This window comes from Neopelma chrysocephalum, unplaced genomic scaffold (assembly GCF_003984885.1).
Source record: "Neopelma chrysocephalum unplaced genomic scaffold, ASM398488v2 Primary Assembly neopelma1_89, whole genome shotgun sequence".
Taxonomy (NCBI): Eukaryota; Metazoa; Chordata; class Aves; order Passeriformes; family Pipridae; genus Neopelma; species Neopelma chrysocephalum.
In genome coordinates, this window is record NW_020897751.1 from 433,618 (window position 1) to 448,928 (window position 15,311).

Below are 15,311 nucleotides of genomic sequence, written 5' to 3' on the forward strand. Positions count from 1 at the left end.
AGGAAATTAAAAATAAAAACAGGAAATAAAACTAAAAACCGGAAATGAAAACAGGAAATAAAAATTAAAACAGGAAATAAAAATAGGAAATAAAAATAAAAACCGGAAATAAAAAAGCAGGAAATAAAAATTTAAAAAGGAAATAAAAGCAGGAAATTAAAAATAAAAACAGTAAATAAAAACCGGAAATAAAAATGAAAATAGAAAATAAAAACAGGAAATAAAAATAAAAACAGGAATTAAAAATTATGTCAGAAAATACAAATAAAAACAGGAAATGAAAATAAAAACAGGAAATAAAAAATGACGTCAGGAAATAAAAAATAATGTCAGGAAATAAATAATAATGTCAGGAAATAAATAATAAATAATGCCAGGAAATAAAAAATAAATAATGCCAGGAAATAAAAAATAAATAATGCCAGGAAATAAAAAACAAATAAAGTCAGGAAATAAAAAATAAAGTCAGGAAATAAAAAATGATGTCAGGAAATAAATAATGATGTCAGGAAATAATGTCACGGAATGGGAAAGGAAAGGAAAGGAAAGGAAAGGAAAGGAAAGGAAAGGAAAGGAAAAGGGAAAAGGAGCTGTCAGCAGGCAACTCTAAGGCAGAACAGGATGGTGCCTGCGAGGAGCACCAAAGAGAGCACAGGGGCACCAACCACTGCTGAGCAGCTCCATGGAATCAAAGGTTCTCACACAGCAATACCATCACTGCTTGGGGCAGGGCTGGCAAAAGAAAAGAGGGAAAGAAAGAGGAAAAGAAGGAAGGAAAGAGAGAAAGAAAGAAGGAAGGAAAGAAGGAAAGAGGAAAAGAAGGAAGGAAAGAAAGAAAGAGGAAAAGAAGGAAGGAAAGAAAGAAAGAGAAAGAAGGAAGGAAAGAAAGAGGAAAAGAAAGAAAGAAGGAAAGAAAGAAAGAGGAAAAGAAGGAAGGAAAGAAAGAAGGAAGGAAAGAAAGAAAGGAAGGAAAGAAAGAAAGAAAGAGGAAAATAAAGGAAGGAAGGAAAGAAAGAGGGAAAGAAAGAAAGAAGGAAGGAAAGAAAGAAAGAGGAAAAGAAAGAGGCCAAGGGCCCCGTCCCTAAAGCAGTAGGAATGCCCTGAGGAGTGGTAACCACGACTGGCACAGCTGGTGATCCCCAGGGCTCCCTGCCCTGGCAGGGATTGGAAAGAGCCACAAAGGGTCCCAGCCAGTGAAGAGAGGCTGGGCCGGCCCAGAGGCCGAGGCTGCCCCGCTCACTGCTCTCCTCCCGCTCTGTACTTGCCCGTGCAAAGTCAAAGTGGGGCTCATACTGTCCTCCCACTCCATAATTTGCCACCTGCAAAAGAGAAACAACAGCCCTTGTGAAGAAGAAGGAGGTGAAGACAGAACAGGACTTACCCTTCCAAAATCAAAGTGAGGCTCATACTGGCCCCCTACTCCGTAGTTGGCTACCTACAGTGAGAGGAGAAGCACAAGCTCTAGTAAAGCAGTTTGATCCAGCAAGACTGTGACTGTCATCCACAGCTTCCCAACAGTCAGTGGCAAACACCAAGCCCCGGGCAGTGACAAGCCTCTGGCACCTCCAGGAGCAGCAGCACATTGAAGACCAGCACTGCAAGATGCAGCTCCTGGTGAGAATCTGGTACTCCCCAGGACAGAGAAGGATTTTTCCTCTATGGCAGCTTTTCAGCCTCTGTTCTCTTCAAAACCTGTCACGGTGCTTTGACATCGTTCACGTTTAAACTACTTCATGTCAATAAAGAGGATCCCCTCTCCTGCTTGCCAGTTGATTATAAAAAAATAATCAACTTCAACCAGATCCTGGGGCACTTTATCCCCAGGAGTCTTGACAGGGGCACAGCAGCTTCCAGCCCCCTGTGTGGCTGTCCTGCTCTCCACGTACTCACACTTTGCTCACAGTCAGTAAAGCAGCTGCTCCTTCAAACGCCTCAAGCAAATGTACCAAAGCACTTCTGAATTACCATTTACACCTACAGCAAGTGTTCCCCACATGACAGGGACACCAGACACACTGTTGGCCTTCCTGAAGTCCCAGTCAAGCTGAACTCCCATCCCAGCAGCAAAGGTTTTTGGGCCCTGCAGCAGTGAAGCTCAGGTTTGGTTGTTCCCCTCCAGCACCAAAAGCCGTTTCCCCCTGAAGAGCTGCTCTACAAACACACCTTTGTTTCTTGCCCCCCTGTAAATAAAGGAGCTTTTAAAAGTGCCACCTGAGCCACCCAACATGAAGTGCTGACTGACATCCAGCCCCAAACTCGTCCTCAGAATTACCTGCAGCTCCTCTGCTGTGGAGACATCCAGCCCTGTGAGGTCCTGTATCCTCGTGTTGATCCGGGACACCACGGGGCTCTCGTACCCCGACAGCCACGCACTGGGGGGACAACAGGGACATGAGACAGGAACAGGCAGGGCACAGGACAGCAAACACTGGCACTGACACTTCCACATGACCTTTCTAGGACTTTTCAAGAAATATCTCTGTACTGCAACAGCCCTGAATCCAGTGACTGCATTCCTGAGGAAGAACACTTGGAGTAGTGCTCTGAGGGAACTCTGACTGCCCAGTGACAGCAGGAAACATTCCAAAGAGTGAAAATCTGCTTCTGGCTGTTTTCTAAACCAGGTACAAACAGCTTTGCTCCTGCAGTGAATTCAGCCCCCACAAGTGATGCATTTTGAGCACCATTTGGCAGAGGCACAGGTGAGAGCTGCTCTCCATGTCTGTGTGTCTGGACTCTGCTCCTCTCCACGCACAGCTCCGTGTGAGCTGCCCTGTCACATCACTCACCTGGGCAGTCCCACCACAAACCCTTCTGAAAATAATCCAGTGATGCATTCAGTTCTCTCCCATGTCCCCCACTGAACAATTTCTACCAGAACAACCTACTACAGATTTGCTATTTAGCACCTGCTTCAGGCAAATGATTTTCAAGGAGAAAAAAAAAAAACCTAAAACCAACCCTTTCCTTTTTTTAAATATAAAGGTCAGCCTCACAGTTCCAAAGGCATCTTTCAAAATGTTTGCCTCCTGCTATATATTAGAACTTTTTGGCTAAAAATACTGCATTTTTCTCTTTATCACCTGCTCACCTGATGCCTGGTTTTCTTGCTGCTTTACTCATCCCATGCCAACTTCATTTTACCCGTCCTCTGTTTACCTTGCAGCCCTTGCCAGTCATTAATATGGATGACAATGATGATTTGGGGCTCATTTTCCCCCTTTTTTGCAGGAAAATGGAGACAGGTAGTTCTACCTCTTTTTCCAGCAGCTGACTCAGCTTTAGGGCTCATCAGTGGTTCCTGCTGGAGGGAAGTCCCTGTGCTCAGCTGGAAACTATCAGCAGCAGCATCATAGTATTTTTATTCAAATGCACCTAAATTAAGTTTTTCTTCTTTAATTTGCATTTAAAAAAATATGATAATCCCCAAATCCCTCTCCTGGGAGGAACAGTAGCATGACACAGGACACGAGGCACTGACACAGGTTACAGAATCTCTACGAGCATTTTTTTAAATGGCAAATGAACCACAGATAAGAAGAAAGAAGATTTCTCAAGGCAGACATGCACAAACACAGGCACAGACCCATCCATTTCTGAGCACTGTTAGTACAGGGAGGGGTTACAGCACAACCTGCTTGGGTTTCAGGTGGTGGAAGGAGATGTAGATGCACATGAAGCCAAATAAACCCCCCCAAAAAGCAGCTGTGCTCTGCAGCCACGGTGAACAGGGAATGCTCACAAGCAATCCTAACCTCACATTTAACACACACAGAAAGAGCCCCAACACACCCACCAGCTCCATCTGCCTCTGTCCAGTCTGGGCATAAGGGCTTATAGGGGAAAAAAGGGAAAAAACAGGCCAAAGAAAGACAAACCCCAAGCATTCCTGCTGTGTGGGTTATTAGAGTAGCAGTGAATGCTGCCACAGGGAGAATACTGCAGCCTTTCAGGAAGGGAAATACTGCCTGTATTTTAAAAATAAAATTAGTTGCCTGAGGATACAAAGGAAGTCTATGAAAGGTGGAGGAACAGGGAACTGAAACCATAATCCAAGTGCCAGCCTGTCTGCTGAGCAGAGCTGGGGGAGGCCTGCAGTGCTGAGGAGTTACAGTGGGATTTAACCCTCTAAGTGTCACAAAACCTGCTTTGCCTGGTCACAGAATATTCCCATCTGTCCCACATTCCCTCCCCTGGCATCTCAGCCTGGTCCCTTGCTGACATCTCTGCCTCATTCCAGACCATTTCCTCGCACAAAGGAGGCTTTTTTCCTGCCCTTGTCTATCAAAGGAGACAGACAGACTGCCCTCACCAGTGCTGGGGGAGAGGCAGCATTAACAGCCTGAAAGGCTGCTCAGCAACCCTTTTTCTTCTAATATTTGCACAGTTCAGGGTTCAGTGTAAGTCAGCACATGCCCACAGCTCTGCCCTTCCACGGACATCTGGCAGATCAGCAACTTCACCTGACAGGTCCATGGGCACTCTGTCATATTCCTGACCAGCTGCCACCTCTGAGTGCACTGTGGGCACAGAAATTCCTCACAAAGAGGGACAAGCTGATTTCTGGGAAGCCATAGGCAGGGTAGATCAATATACAAATGATTTACTTACAGGAGGAGTTGGTATTTCCTTAATAACTACCACCCCCAATTCTCTGCCCACACAAGTTTGGTGTTTTCTGACCCACTTGGTTTTGTAAAAACACATCCCTGCACTAAGGCAATTTGCTATTAAAAAAAAGAGATACTTTCATTACCATGCTGAATTCCCACTGGGGGGGGTTGCTTTGCTTCTTCCTCACACCCACATCTGGCTTTTAACAACTTATATTTGTTACAAACAGATAGGAATAATCACATTTCCTCACAGGATCCCAGAGTGGTTTGGGTTGGAAGGGACCTCACAGCTCATCCCATCCCACCCCTGCCCTGGGCAGGGACACCTTCCTGTAGCCCAGGTTGCTCCAAGCCCCGTCCAACCTGGCCTTGGAAAATTCCAGGGATGGGGCAGCCACAAAAAATGTCTTGTAATTCTGCACGAGGTACCTTAAAGGTTTTTAATAGCACAATTTTTATATAGAGAAATCACTTTGGACTAAGCGACATACTACAGGGAAAAAAGAAACCTAGCCAGCTCTCCACAGCACACACATCCCCCAGAATCTCAGCTCTGGTCAGCCCAGGAGCAGACATTACATTTCAACACTGCTTCTGTGAGTCACTGGCCACGAAATACCAGCATTTCTGTTTAAAAGCCTTCTCAAATGCACTTAATATGTAAAAACAAGTACCAGCAGAGACACACCAGGGAGCGAATAAAAGCCCAGACTGGTATTTCTGCAGTGGAAACTTTACCACTACGTGCTACAAGCTCTGGCTGCCTGCTGGGAGGAGAGGGAGAGGGGAAAAAAGGCAGTTTTTTATCTTTGCAAGCAGTGTGTGAGTGGGTGGGTTTATTCTGGTGGTGCTGGCGAGGTGCCCCCGTTGACAGAGCCTGCCACGTCCCACCGAGGGAACAGTGGTGCTCTCAGAGACAGGAATGCTGTAATTTGGGAGGGCATTTGCTAGGAAGGAATGTTTGAAGGGGGAAAGCAGTCATCTAGTAAAAAAAATAAAGCTTTTTTTTTTGGGTTTCAGGAGCAATGATTCATCTGGAATCCAAACCAGCTCAAGCAGCTCCAACAGAAAGATGTTCCCAGCAGGAATAACACAGACCCTCTAAATCAGGCTGCCCTGGGCTCTGGAGGAGAATTCTACCTCCTACTCCGGGTTTAGGTGTCCAATTCTCTTGGAATGTCCATACACATCCTGGAAATCTGCACAAGGAGGAATGCAAAGGCAAGGGGAAACAGGACAAGGGCAGTCCCCCTCCACCCTCGAGAAATGGTCTTCCCTAAATTCTTGGATGTTTCTTCCCAATTCCAATTCTGGTTTCCAGCGAGAGACTGGATTTAAGAACTCAGCCAAGTCTGACTGGAGAGTTCCTTAGGTGTGTTGGTAGAAGTGCCACAGTGCCACCTTTTTGAGCACCAAACCTTAAGTAAGGTCCCATTCCCCAGGAGCTGCCCAGGAGGCTCTGTCCCAGGTTTTCCTTTGGCTTTTCATGCTGAGTGTGCTTTGTACTGTTCCACTGTGGCAGCTGCAATACCTCAGGGCATAACACTTCCACTCATGAAAAATCACAACTCTAAATCAAAATTTCTTTTACTGAGGCTCATCTATTTAAATAGGGGGCAATTATGCATCCCCATTTCCATCAGTGATCTGCTTCTGCAAGTGCCAATATTAGCACATCCCGTTTGACAGAAACCATGAGGAGGTGAGGGAGGTTCCTCAGCCATGCCCCAGAGCTGGCTGGCACAGAGGACAAATCCCAGGACTGAATAAATGCTGCCTTTAAAATATGCAGTGACAAACAACCAAGGTAGATGAGACATGGACAAGACTTGAATATTAAAAGCAAAAAAATAAAATTTAAATGCAACACGAATCCAACAGGAAGACAAATGTTCCTAAAGTCAAGTCCCTCTGGAAGGGGGGCCTGTGGGGGGGCAGTTTTAAGGAGCAAACAGACCATTTCCAAAGGATTCCCACTACCTATGTGTGCCCATGAGCACCCAGACCCACATGCTCCAGAGGTGCAAGGCAATTTTCAAAGGATAAAAATTAACGTTTCCAACTTTTAACAACAGTGGCCTTAGGATCTGACCTCAGCTCTAATGGTTTTCTAGTTTTTCTAAGACTTATAATCACTCCTGAATCAATCACCTTCCTGTGATCCACTATTTGGAACCAATTTTACCTTTTTAAAGACATTCACAGCTCAATAAAAGCCCTCAAGCTACAGACCATTCCAATTTCCAGGGGTTTGTTCAGAGCAGCTGAGAGAACACCGGGTTTCTAGTAAAGCAGCAACTGCATTCCATCATTTCAACAGGGAAATCCTTTACAACCACCACCTAGCTTTAATCTGCAGCATTCCCAGGAATCCCAGCAGCTCCTGGTTTCGAGCAGGCGTGGATATCTGGAGGTTTAGGAGCAGAGGTGAGCGGGCAGGTCCCTGTTGCAGCAGCAGCGGAGCCCCGCGCTCACGTTTAGTGCGTTAGTTGGAGCAGACAAGCCATGCTCAGCCAAAGGCACTTCCACCTTGGAATACCACCACTTCCAACCAATCCCAGCTCCAGCAGGCCACGTGCTCTGTGTTACATGCCAGCTCAGCTCACTTAGGCCACTTTCTAAAGACAGGCTTAGGAACAGAGGTCACACCAAATCCTCTCCCCGCACGCTCAGCGCTGCAGCAGCACAGCCCAGGACAGCCTTAGCCAGGGAATCCCTTGGAAGACGCTCCCTTACCTCTTCGAGACTCTGTAATGTGCTGTGGTCAGTTTGCCAGTCTCGGGGTCATGCACAGTAGCCCGGCTCAGCTACAAAAAGAGAAAGGACAAGGCTTACCCACCTCGCAGGCTGCGCTCTGCCAACCCCAGGCCTTCCAGAGGGTTCCGATTGCTCCGGATGCAAAGCTCACAAATTAGCAAGGTTGGAAGGGCAACAGAGGCTGCAGCTGCTGTGTTCAAATTGCACCAAATTGGTTGGAAAAATTTTTTTTAGATTGTCCTTTCACTTTTTTCCTCCCTTTCTAAACTTTTTTCCTTTTTTTTTTTTTTTTTTGTTTTACCTAAGATTTTCTGCAAGTAATTTCTGATGCTGAGTTTCCCAGACAATTCCTCTCCACCCAGAAGTTTAAGTCCTTCCTGATGGTGTGCGTGGCCAATCTTTTAATTAACACAACTAAAACCAGGGGAGGGCAAGCAGGGGCAGGTGGTTTTTCAGATCCAGCCAATTTTGGAAAACGCTGGCTAAATTCAATACTTGCAGTACTTAGAAGACAAACTGAAAAGAACCAGGAGCCTGGTGAAAACGAGCCAGATTTGTGTCAGGCAGGAGGTAAAGGAGCCCAGCAGGGAGTGTGGGATTATCCTGGACAAGGAGATGCTCTGTGTGTGTGTGTGTGTGTGTTTGTGCACAGCAAGGACTCAGAGCATCTCTCACACCTGTAAAGGCACTACACATTTCCCAAGGAAGGGGAGGGCAACTCTTGGTTGGTGAGAAGAGCAAGGGGAAAGGAATATATAGATTAAAACCAAACTCCAGATTTTACTGAAGGCTTTGTAGCATCACATGTTTTTCACACTGACTGCAGAGACCTGACCGTTGGCAAACACACACCGAGAAGGCGCCCGAAAAAGAAAGAGAACAAATCCAAACACGCCCCCAGAACTTCCAGCTGAAGGAAGAGACTGAGAAACTCAGCAGGAACAGCCTGTCACAGATCTGCAGGGAACAGCAGGGCAGACTCCACGGTGGTTCTTTAGCCCACCTCTTGTCTCCCCATAAAGAGCAGGAGGTACACACTCATTCCAGGCCCAAGACCTCTGGCACGGAGCTCTCTTACCTTTTGCTAATTCTGTAATGTGCCGTCTCCAAGGCTCCCGTTATGGGGTTTGAAATGGTGGCTCGCCTCAGCTGTGAAGCGAACCATCAGAATAGTTGCATTACAAGCACAATCTGCATCCCAGCAATCCGACCCTCCGAAGCCTGGGGGGATAACGCCCGGAGCCGCCGCGCCACCGCCCCGACCGGGGAACCGGGGGCAGCCTCCACTCTCACTAAAAACAGGGGGGGCCTCTTTGGGGTTTGTTTTTTAGTGTTAGAGAAGATCGGGTTCTCCAGAAGTCCTGTTTCCAGGTCTGCAGCAAGGAGAACAGTTGCTGGATAGAGCAAACTAGAGGCTTTGGTTCCCTCTGCGTTGCAGCAGCTGCTGGGGCAGCACAGTGCTGGGGCAGGTGAACACCTGGGGCTTTGGTACTCTGTCCGGCACCTGGACAAGGAGTGTCACAGGTAAAGTGGATCCAGGCAGCACCATCATTCTCAACAAGCCAAAGATGAATAAACCCTCCTTTTTGGGTTCTTCCTATACCAAAAGCAGCACTGAACTCCTCTGTGCTCACACAAACTACTGCTTCATCCATGGCTGTACTGAACTCCTGAGATACACAGAGTGGGAACTCTTGGTAACAAGAAAAGGCACTGGGAGCTCCTAATATGCTGCCTCTCCTTTCATCCCAGGCAGACATAAAAACCAAGGCACAAACCACAATTCCAGCGAGACTCCCACAGCTGAATAACGAGCTGAATAATGCCAGCACAGATCAGACAGTGCTGTCATCCCAGAGGATGGCAACATCCCAAGCACTGGGAATGAGGTGACCTTTCAGTCTCCAGAAACACAATCCTTCTGGCTGCTGAGCCGTGCGAGGCCTCGGCCGTAGGGAACACGTGGAATGACAACCACATACAGATGCTCCTGCATTAATGACCTGTGGATCTCTAAGTCTTTGCCATGAGCCAAATGTCTGACAGGAAAACAACGACCTCAGCAAGTCCAGAACTTACAGTGACCACGTCCACAGGTTTTCTGCTCCCTAAGGGAGTGATCTGGTCACATTCCACAGACACAGTGCCAGTGCTTTTGCAGCACTGAAGAGGCTCAGCCACCTACAGCCCAACATGCAGGGCTCTGAGTCTCAGCCCTGCAGCAAAGCTGCCTGCCAGGAGAGCAGGAGATGCCTCACAGTGAAGTGAAAAAGCTTGTACTTCCTGCTTACAGTTCAGACTGTCCTCTCAGGAATTGTGGAACAGAATCACTGAGGTTGGAAAAGGCCTCCAAGGTCATCGAGTCCAACCTGTGCCCAATGCCCACCTTGTCCCCCAGCCCAGAGCACTCAGTGCCACAGCCAGGCCTTCCTTGATTATTATCTGCACTCAGAAACAGGCATCTTTGCATCCAGTGTCTGAAACAGGGTTCAAGAGCCACCACAGTCAATAAGAAGGCAAATATCACCAATTAAGCCCTGCCCTCTTAAAGGTCTTTCATCTGCAGGCAACTTCCAAGCCTGGGAGACAGCAGCCAGTTTTATACCAAAATGGAGACTACAACCATTCTTTCTTGTCTGCACAATAAGGTGGCATTCCAGGAGCAGAGGAAAGGCTGCCTTTCCCTAGACAGCACTCTTCTCCAGACTTTAAAGGAAAAAGCAAAAACCAGACACCCCAGCAAATACCAGGAATACTCCAAGGCACCCTAGCTGCAGCATGTTTGTGTTCTGTTGGAGAACATCAGTGTGTGCTGAAATTGTGCCTGCTGGAAGAGCCTGGCAGCCCTGCCCTGCTGTCAGCTGGCTCTGCCCATCACACAGCACTCCCAGCTTTCCCCACCATCTCCTGCAGAGAGCATCACGGTGAGGAAAGCGAGGTGTGAGGGCACTGCTGCCACAGGACACATCACACCCACTCACACAGCAAGCACACGGGGAATTTGGGATTCCAAAGGCAAAGGAGCAGGAGGCATTTACCCCCATGGATTTTAAGATTGCAAAGGCAAAGGAGCATAAGGCATTTACCCTCGGCTTGGCCAGTTCCTTCACGGTCTCGATCTCCTCGTCAGAGATGATGTCCAGGAAGCGAACGATCCGGGGCTTGTCCCACTCATCCTCCTGCTTGACAGGGCCCAGGATGTACCTGGGATTCCTGTTCCCGTCGTAGTAGCGGCAGAAGAGTCTCTTTTGTCTCCGAGGAGTCTGGAAGGGAGGCAGAGCCAGAGGGTCAGGGAACTTCCATGGGACAGTCATATCTCTGAGAAACAGAGATGTCCTGAGGACAAGACAAGGGAACAACCCACCTTCCCTACCTCATTGTTGTTACAGGGTAAAGGGATGCTTTCAGTTTAAAAAAATTAGTACTGTCAGCACATGAATGTTGCCGTGTAATACTTCAACAAGCATTACTTGACATAGTCCTATTAAAGTAATTTTCTCACTAAAAAACCACCCTTATTTAATTCTCTGAGTAACTCCAGACTTCCACCATCCTTACTCAATTAATCCCACTGCTGTAGCACATCCAAGTCAGCCAGCACAGCCCTGCCTGTGGCAGTATTACTTTTAGTCTACTGGACAGACTGAAACAGGGAAGAAATCCAACACACTCATCCAGCTGCTCTAACAACTTCCTTGCTTCCACACCACACACAAATTGCTGACATTGTTTTGTTGGGTTCAAACATGTGAGAACAGTCTACTGCACTTTACCATTTTGAGCCCCTCCCCACGGCACAGCATTTCGTACTTCCTTCTCTCAGGCAGGTAATCCTTTTTCTTAACCTCAGTTTCCTTCTCCTGCTCTTCTGATTCTGTGCTGGACTTATTTCCTTCTTTCTCTTTGGCCATGATATATTCAAAATATTTCATGTTCCCGTTGGCTCTTTGATGTTCGGGATCTATTGACAAGGAAACAAGGGAGGATCACTGGCAGCTCTCCAGCTTGGATTATCCCAAAGTGGCTGTTTACAGGAAGCAAAAGGAAACAGAGGCACACTAGTGCTTCCCAAACCCTCACTGCACACAGAGGTCCCAGCACTCAGAAAAAGGGTTTGGGCCTTCCAGCCCATCTCACCAGTGAGGGAGAGACAAGGGAATGAGACAGGGAGGGAGCTGGGACAGCATGGTCAGCTGCAAACCTAAACAATATCCTGAGGGGATTGAAGATTTCTGGGGACAAAGCTTTTAACAGTCACTAAACTTACAGAAGCTTCAGATCTTTGATAAATGGCTCTCAGGAACTTTTGCTGCGTTAGGTTTAGTTCTGAGCTTCTCAGTGCCTCCTTTACACAGCCAATCAGCAAAGTATTTACAGCACAATAAATACTTTCATATTTCACAGAACAGTCTCTTATCTCGCTGTCTTGTATCCTGTATTTCTTGTTTTTCCAATCTTTTCATCTCCAGCATGCTTCATTTGCATTTAAATCATCTGCACAGATTTTGGTATCACCACTCTAGTTTCACTTTCACTCAGTTTGGTTTTGCCTGCACTTAAATGGGAAGTAATCTCAGCCCAGGCAAGTAAAATACAGGGAGAGAGGCAAATTTCAGGAAATAATGACTAAGATGGGTAAGGGGTTAGAAGCCAACAGTGCTGGGAGGCAGAAGGAACAATCCTTAACCCCAACACTCCTCAGGTGGTAGCTGAGCCTAAGTGTCCATCTGAAAACTCAAAACACGTTTTACAAAGGCAGGGCCAAGCCCAGAGCACAGGCAGGAGCACTGCCCAGGACAAACACACCCAGCTGGTTCCCCTCGCCCATACCCAGCTCCAGGAGGCGTTTGGTGAGTGCCATGGCCTTGCCCAGGTCCCCCTGCTGATACACAGCATAGCTCAGGTAGTCCAGGATGTAGACTTTGTCTGCAGAGGACACCTCTCCCTCATCCAGCTGCTTCAGAGCCTGCTCCATCCAGAGCTCCGTGTGGTAGTAGTCAGCCTCCGTGTAGGCAATCTTCCCCAGCTCAAAGCAATCCTCAGCTGTGAGGAAGGATTTGTGCTTCACACCTGGATTTAAAACAAAAGCAGAATTGACACAGGGTTCCAGCCCAGCCCTCACAGCGATGTTCTTTATTCCCCATTCTCACACTGCTTTAATTTCGGTTCTCCAGCAGCTCCCTTCTGCGCTTGCCACTTGGGGAAGACTCACATGAAGGCTGTAAATCCCTGGCAGAACACACAGATGCAGTATTTCATTCCCAGAATACCAGCAACGAGCTGAATGTCTTTACCATTAGTGAAAAACAAAATAAAACAAACCTTCCCCAAAACCCCCAACCACTCTGAGCAACAGTGAGCGAAATATGAAGTCTCAGAAATCTGTTTTCAAACACGTCACATTATCACTGAAGAACAGCTTGTTAGGGACAACTTGGAGGGGGAGGAAAAGGAAAACATCAGGCAGTAAATTCCCAGCTGCTCGGGATTTTTTTGAAGTCAGTCATTTTTAGAAACATTTTAAGTGACCTCTGAAAGATTAAACCACTTGTAAGCAAATTACAGATTCCTATTTTTGCCTCTGGAAATACAGGCCCAACGAAAAACCAAATTCAATCTTGTAAGAAGGAAACAGGACCTGCCAGTTTTCCAGCTAAAATTACACTCCTGATTACATCTTAATACATTTCCACCAGCAGCTCTGCAGCCCTCAAAGAGGGAAGCTGCTCTGCTGAAGGGACACCCCATGAAATGCAGAATTCCCACAGCACAGCTTTGCTCCCTGAACACCTTGTGCTGGGATGGGCAGGGACTGCAGTTGAGCCTGAAGCTGCAAACTCTCAAAGCACACCAAGATTTGGCAGCATGGCAGGAGCTGAGGGTCTGACCCAAACTGGCCCTGGGAAGGAAAACAAGGAACACAAACAAGTGACCACATGGGATATTCCCCTCTGGAGCTCTCCAGAGTCCAACCCATTCTTGTTTATACTCCAGAACTTCCAGGTTGTGCCATTACACTTCACCACACACAGTCAGGACAGCTCAATGCTTCAAAAGAAGCAAAACCTTCCCCTTGTGTTTTTGGGCTGCTTTAAGGAAACAGTAACGAGCTGCTTATTGTATTAGAAGGCATCTGTAGGTCCTTGAGATGATCTTGAACCAAACCCAAAAGCAAGGTTATACATCATAACATACAGAGCCAATTACCCTTAATTTTATTAGGCATCTGACCACAATGAGCACTTGCAAAAACACAGATGGATTGCACAGAGCTGACTTTTTGCCAGTTGGCACAGCACTATTTTTGAACGGAGGAAACAAGGAAGATTTATCAGAGAAAGAGTTTTCTGACAAGAGAGAAGCCTGTCCTCTCCTGCATATTAAAGGTCAGCCCAGGTAATGCCACACGAGCTCAAACCTGTGTATGCACTGCCTTTTGCTTTTCAGTTTAGACACTCTGTGAAGTTTAAGCCCAAAGAAACTTCCCAATCTGAAGGGTCCATCTTATCCCTGAGAGGGAAAATGATAATGAAGGATAGAACTGGTTTGTTAAAATGCATTAAGTTGTGCAATAATATCTGTCAGTGCAAAAAACTCTCACCCAGGCAAGATTTTTATTGCTCTTGATTTTTTATTAAAAGTTATTAACACCAAACTATCTTACCACTGCTAGAAGAAAGACACAGATTTCAACTAAAAAGGATTTTTTTCCTAAGTTTTAGCCACTCAAACCTTTTCCTGTTGTAACCTTCACACTGAGGAGCCGAACGAGGTGGAACAGAGGAAATGATTTATAAACAGGACATTTAAAGTTCCCAGTGACTGCTGCAAATAACATGGATGGCTCTTACCTGGCAGATTCCCTCTGGAGAGGGTGTCTGTGTCCAGATTATACGTGTCCTGGAGCCTCAGAAGGGCTTTGGCTGCCCCAGTCTGATCCTCATCATTGGGGAAGAACTGCCTCTGGATGGTCATGTTGGAGATAAAGCCTGGGAAAGACAGGGAAACCCTTGGCTTTGTCCTGGGAATTCTGTAAACTCCAGGCATTAAAGATCCACCTTCACACAGCTCTGAACTGAACTCATGGCACATGCTGCACAATTAGCATTGGGTGGGTTTTTTTAATCAAAGAAAGCAAAGGAACAGTCACAAAGAAACACTTGGGGGCTTTTTGTAGCAGCACCAGGGGGGTGTTTGTTGGACACGAGACCAGCAGGTCCTATAAAGTAAAAAATATTCTCTTAAGGAACTGTTCCCCTCTTTTGCCCCAGGTTCCAGAGGCACAAGCAGTGCCGACATGATGCAGAAATCTAAACAGCATGACCAAAACCAGCCCAAGCTCAGTATGCAACACTCAGCTGGCAAAACCATCCAAAAACTAGTGAACTGGGCAGATCTGTGATTTTTGCCACACTCTAGCAGTCCTTTTTAACTATACAGAACTCATAACACTATTACTATATGGAAAAAAATACAATATCCTTTCTCTCCTGTTCTGCCTTTCTTTCACTGCACTGCACTTCCCCCAATATTTTCTTTTCTCCTTATAACAAAAAGTGGAGTTTCTTTTCCTCCCCTCCTCATTCAGAAGAAGGGCTTAGGACACACCAGTGCAGATTTGAGGCTGGCAGGTGCAGAGCCTTTTCAGCTGGCACATTCAGCCCCTCTCACAGCAACAGGGAAGAGGAATGTGCTGAATCCCGACCAGAGACGAATCCTGGGTCTGTTTAAAAGCTCTGCTTTCTTACAGTTCCTTACTACAAACCTGGTATTAGCTGCTGAGAGAGTCTCACAGGTCAAATATAACCATGCTGGCTTCCTTTTGCTAAGTGTCTTCCACAGCCAACCATTTCATGACCTGTTCCTTGCTAAAGAGCTTCTACTCTTGCTGAAGCAAAGAGCCAGCAGAGTGTTTACCACACTAAAGCAAAGAGCCAG

At 46.7% G+C, this 15,311-nt stretch overlaps 1 protein-coding gene and 1 long non-coding RNA gene across 6 annotated transcripts in view; one reads left to right on the forward strand and one right to left on the reverse strand.

The window, feature by feature from the left end:
• The window catches only part of P4HA1 (prolyl 4-hydroxylase subunit alpha 1), a 31,872-nt gene that overhangs the window by 4,732 nt on the left and 11,829 nt on the right, over positions 1–15,311 (reverse strand). For 2 of the 5 annotated variants that reach the window (XM_027692970.1, XM_027692971.1), the window contains 7 exons: positions 14,225–14,362; positions 12,204–12,443; positions 11,147–11,334; positions 10,460–10,636; positions 7,353–7,423; positions 2,273–2,372; positions 1,382–1,435 (listed from right to left, as the gene is read on the reverse strand). In XM_027692970.1, the coding sequence (XP_027548771.1) occupies positions 1,382–1,435; positions 2,273–2,372; positions 7,353–7,423; positions 10,460–10,636; positions 11,147–11,334; positions 12,204–12,443; positions 14,225–14,362 (968 nt within the window). Of the gene's footprint in view, positions 1–1,265; positions 1,320–1,381; positions 1,436–2,272; positions 2,373–7,352; positions 7,424–8,451; positions 8,523–10,459; positions 10,637–11,146; positions 11,335–12,203; positions 12,444–14,224; positions 14,363–15,311 lie in introns of all 5 variants that reach the window. The other 3 variants (XM_027692972.1, XM_027692975.1, XM_027692974.1) reach the window with 3 other exon arrangements.
• On the forward strand, positions 7,016–8,505 carry LOC113972179. The gene is made up of 3 exons (XR_003535788.1): positions 7,016–7,043; positions 7,680–7,743; positions 8,200–8,505. It is a non-coding gene; the product is annotated as an uncharacterized LOC113972179 (long non-coding RNA).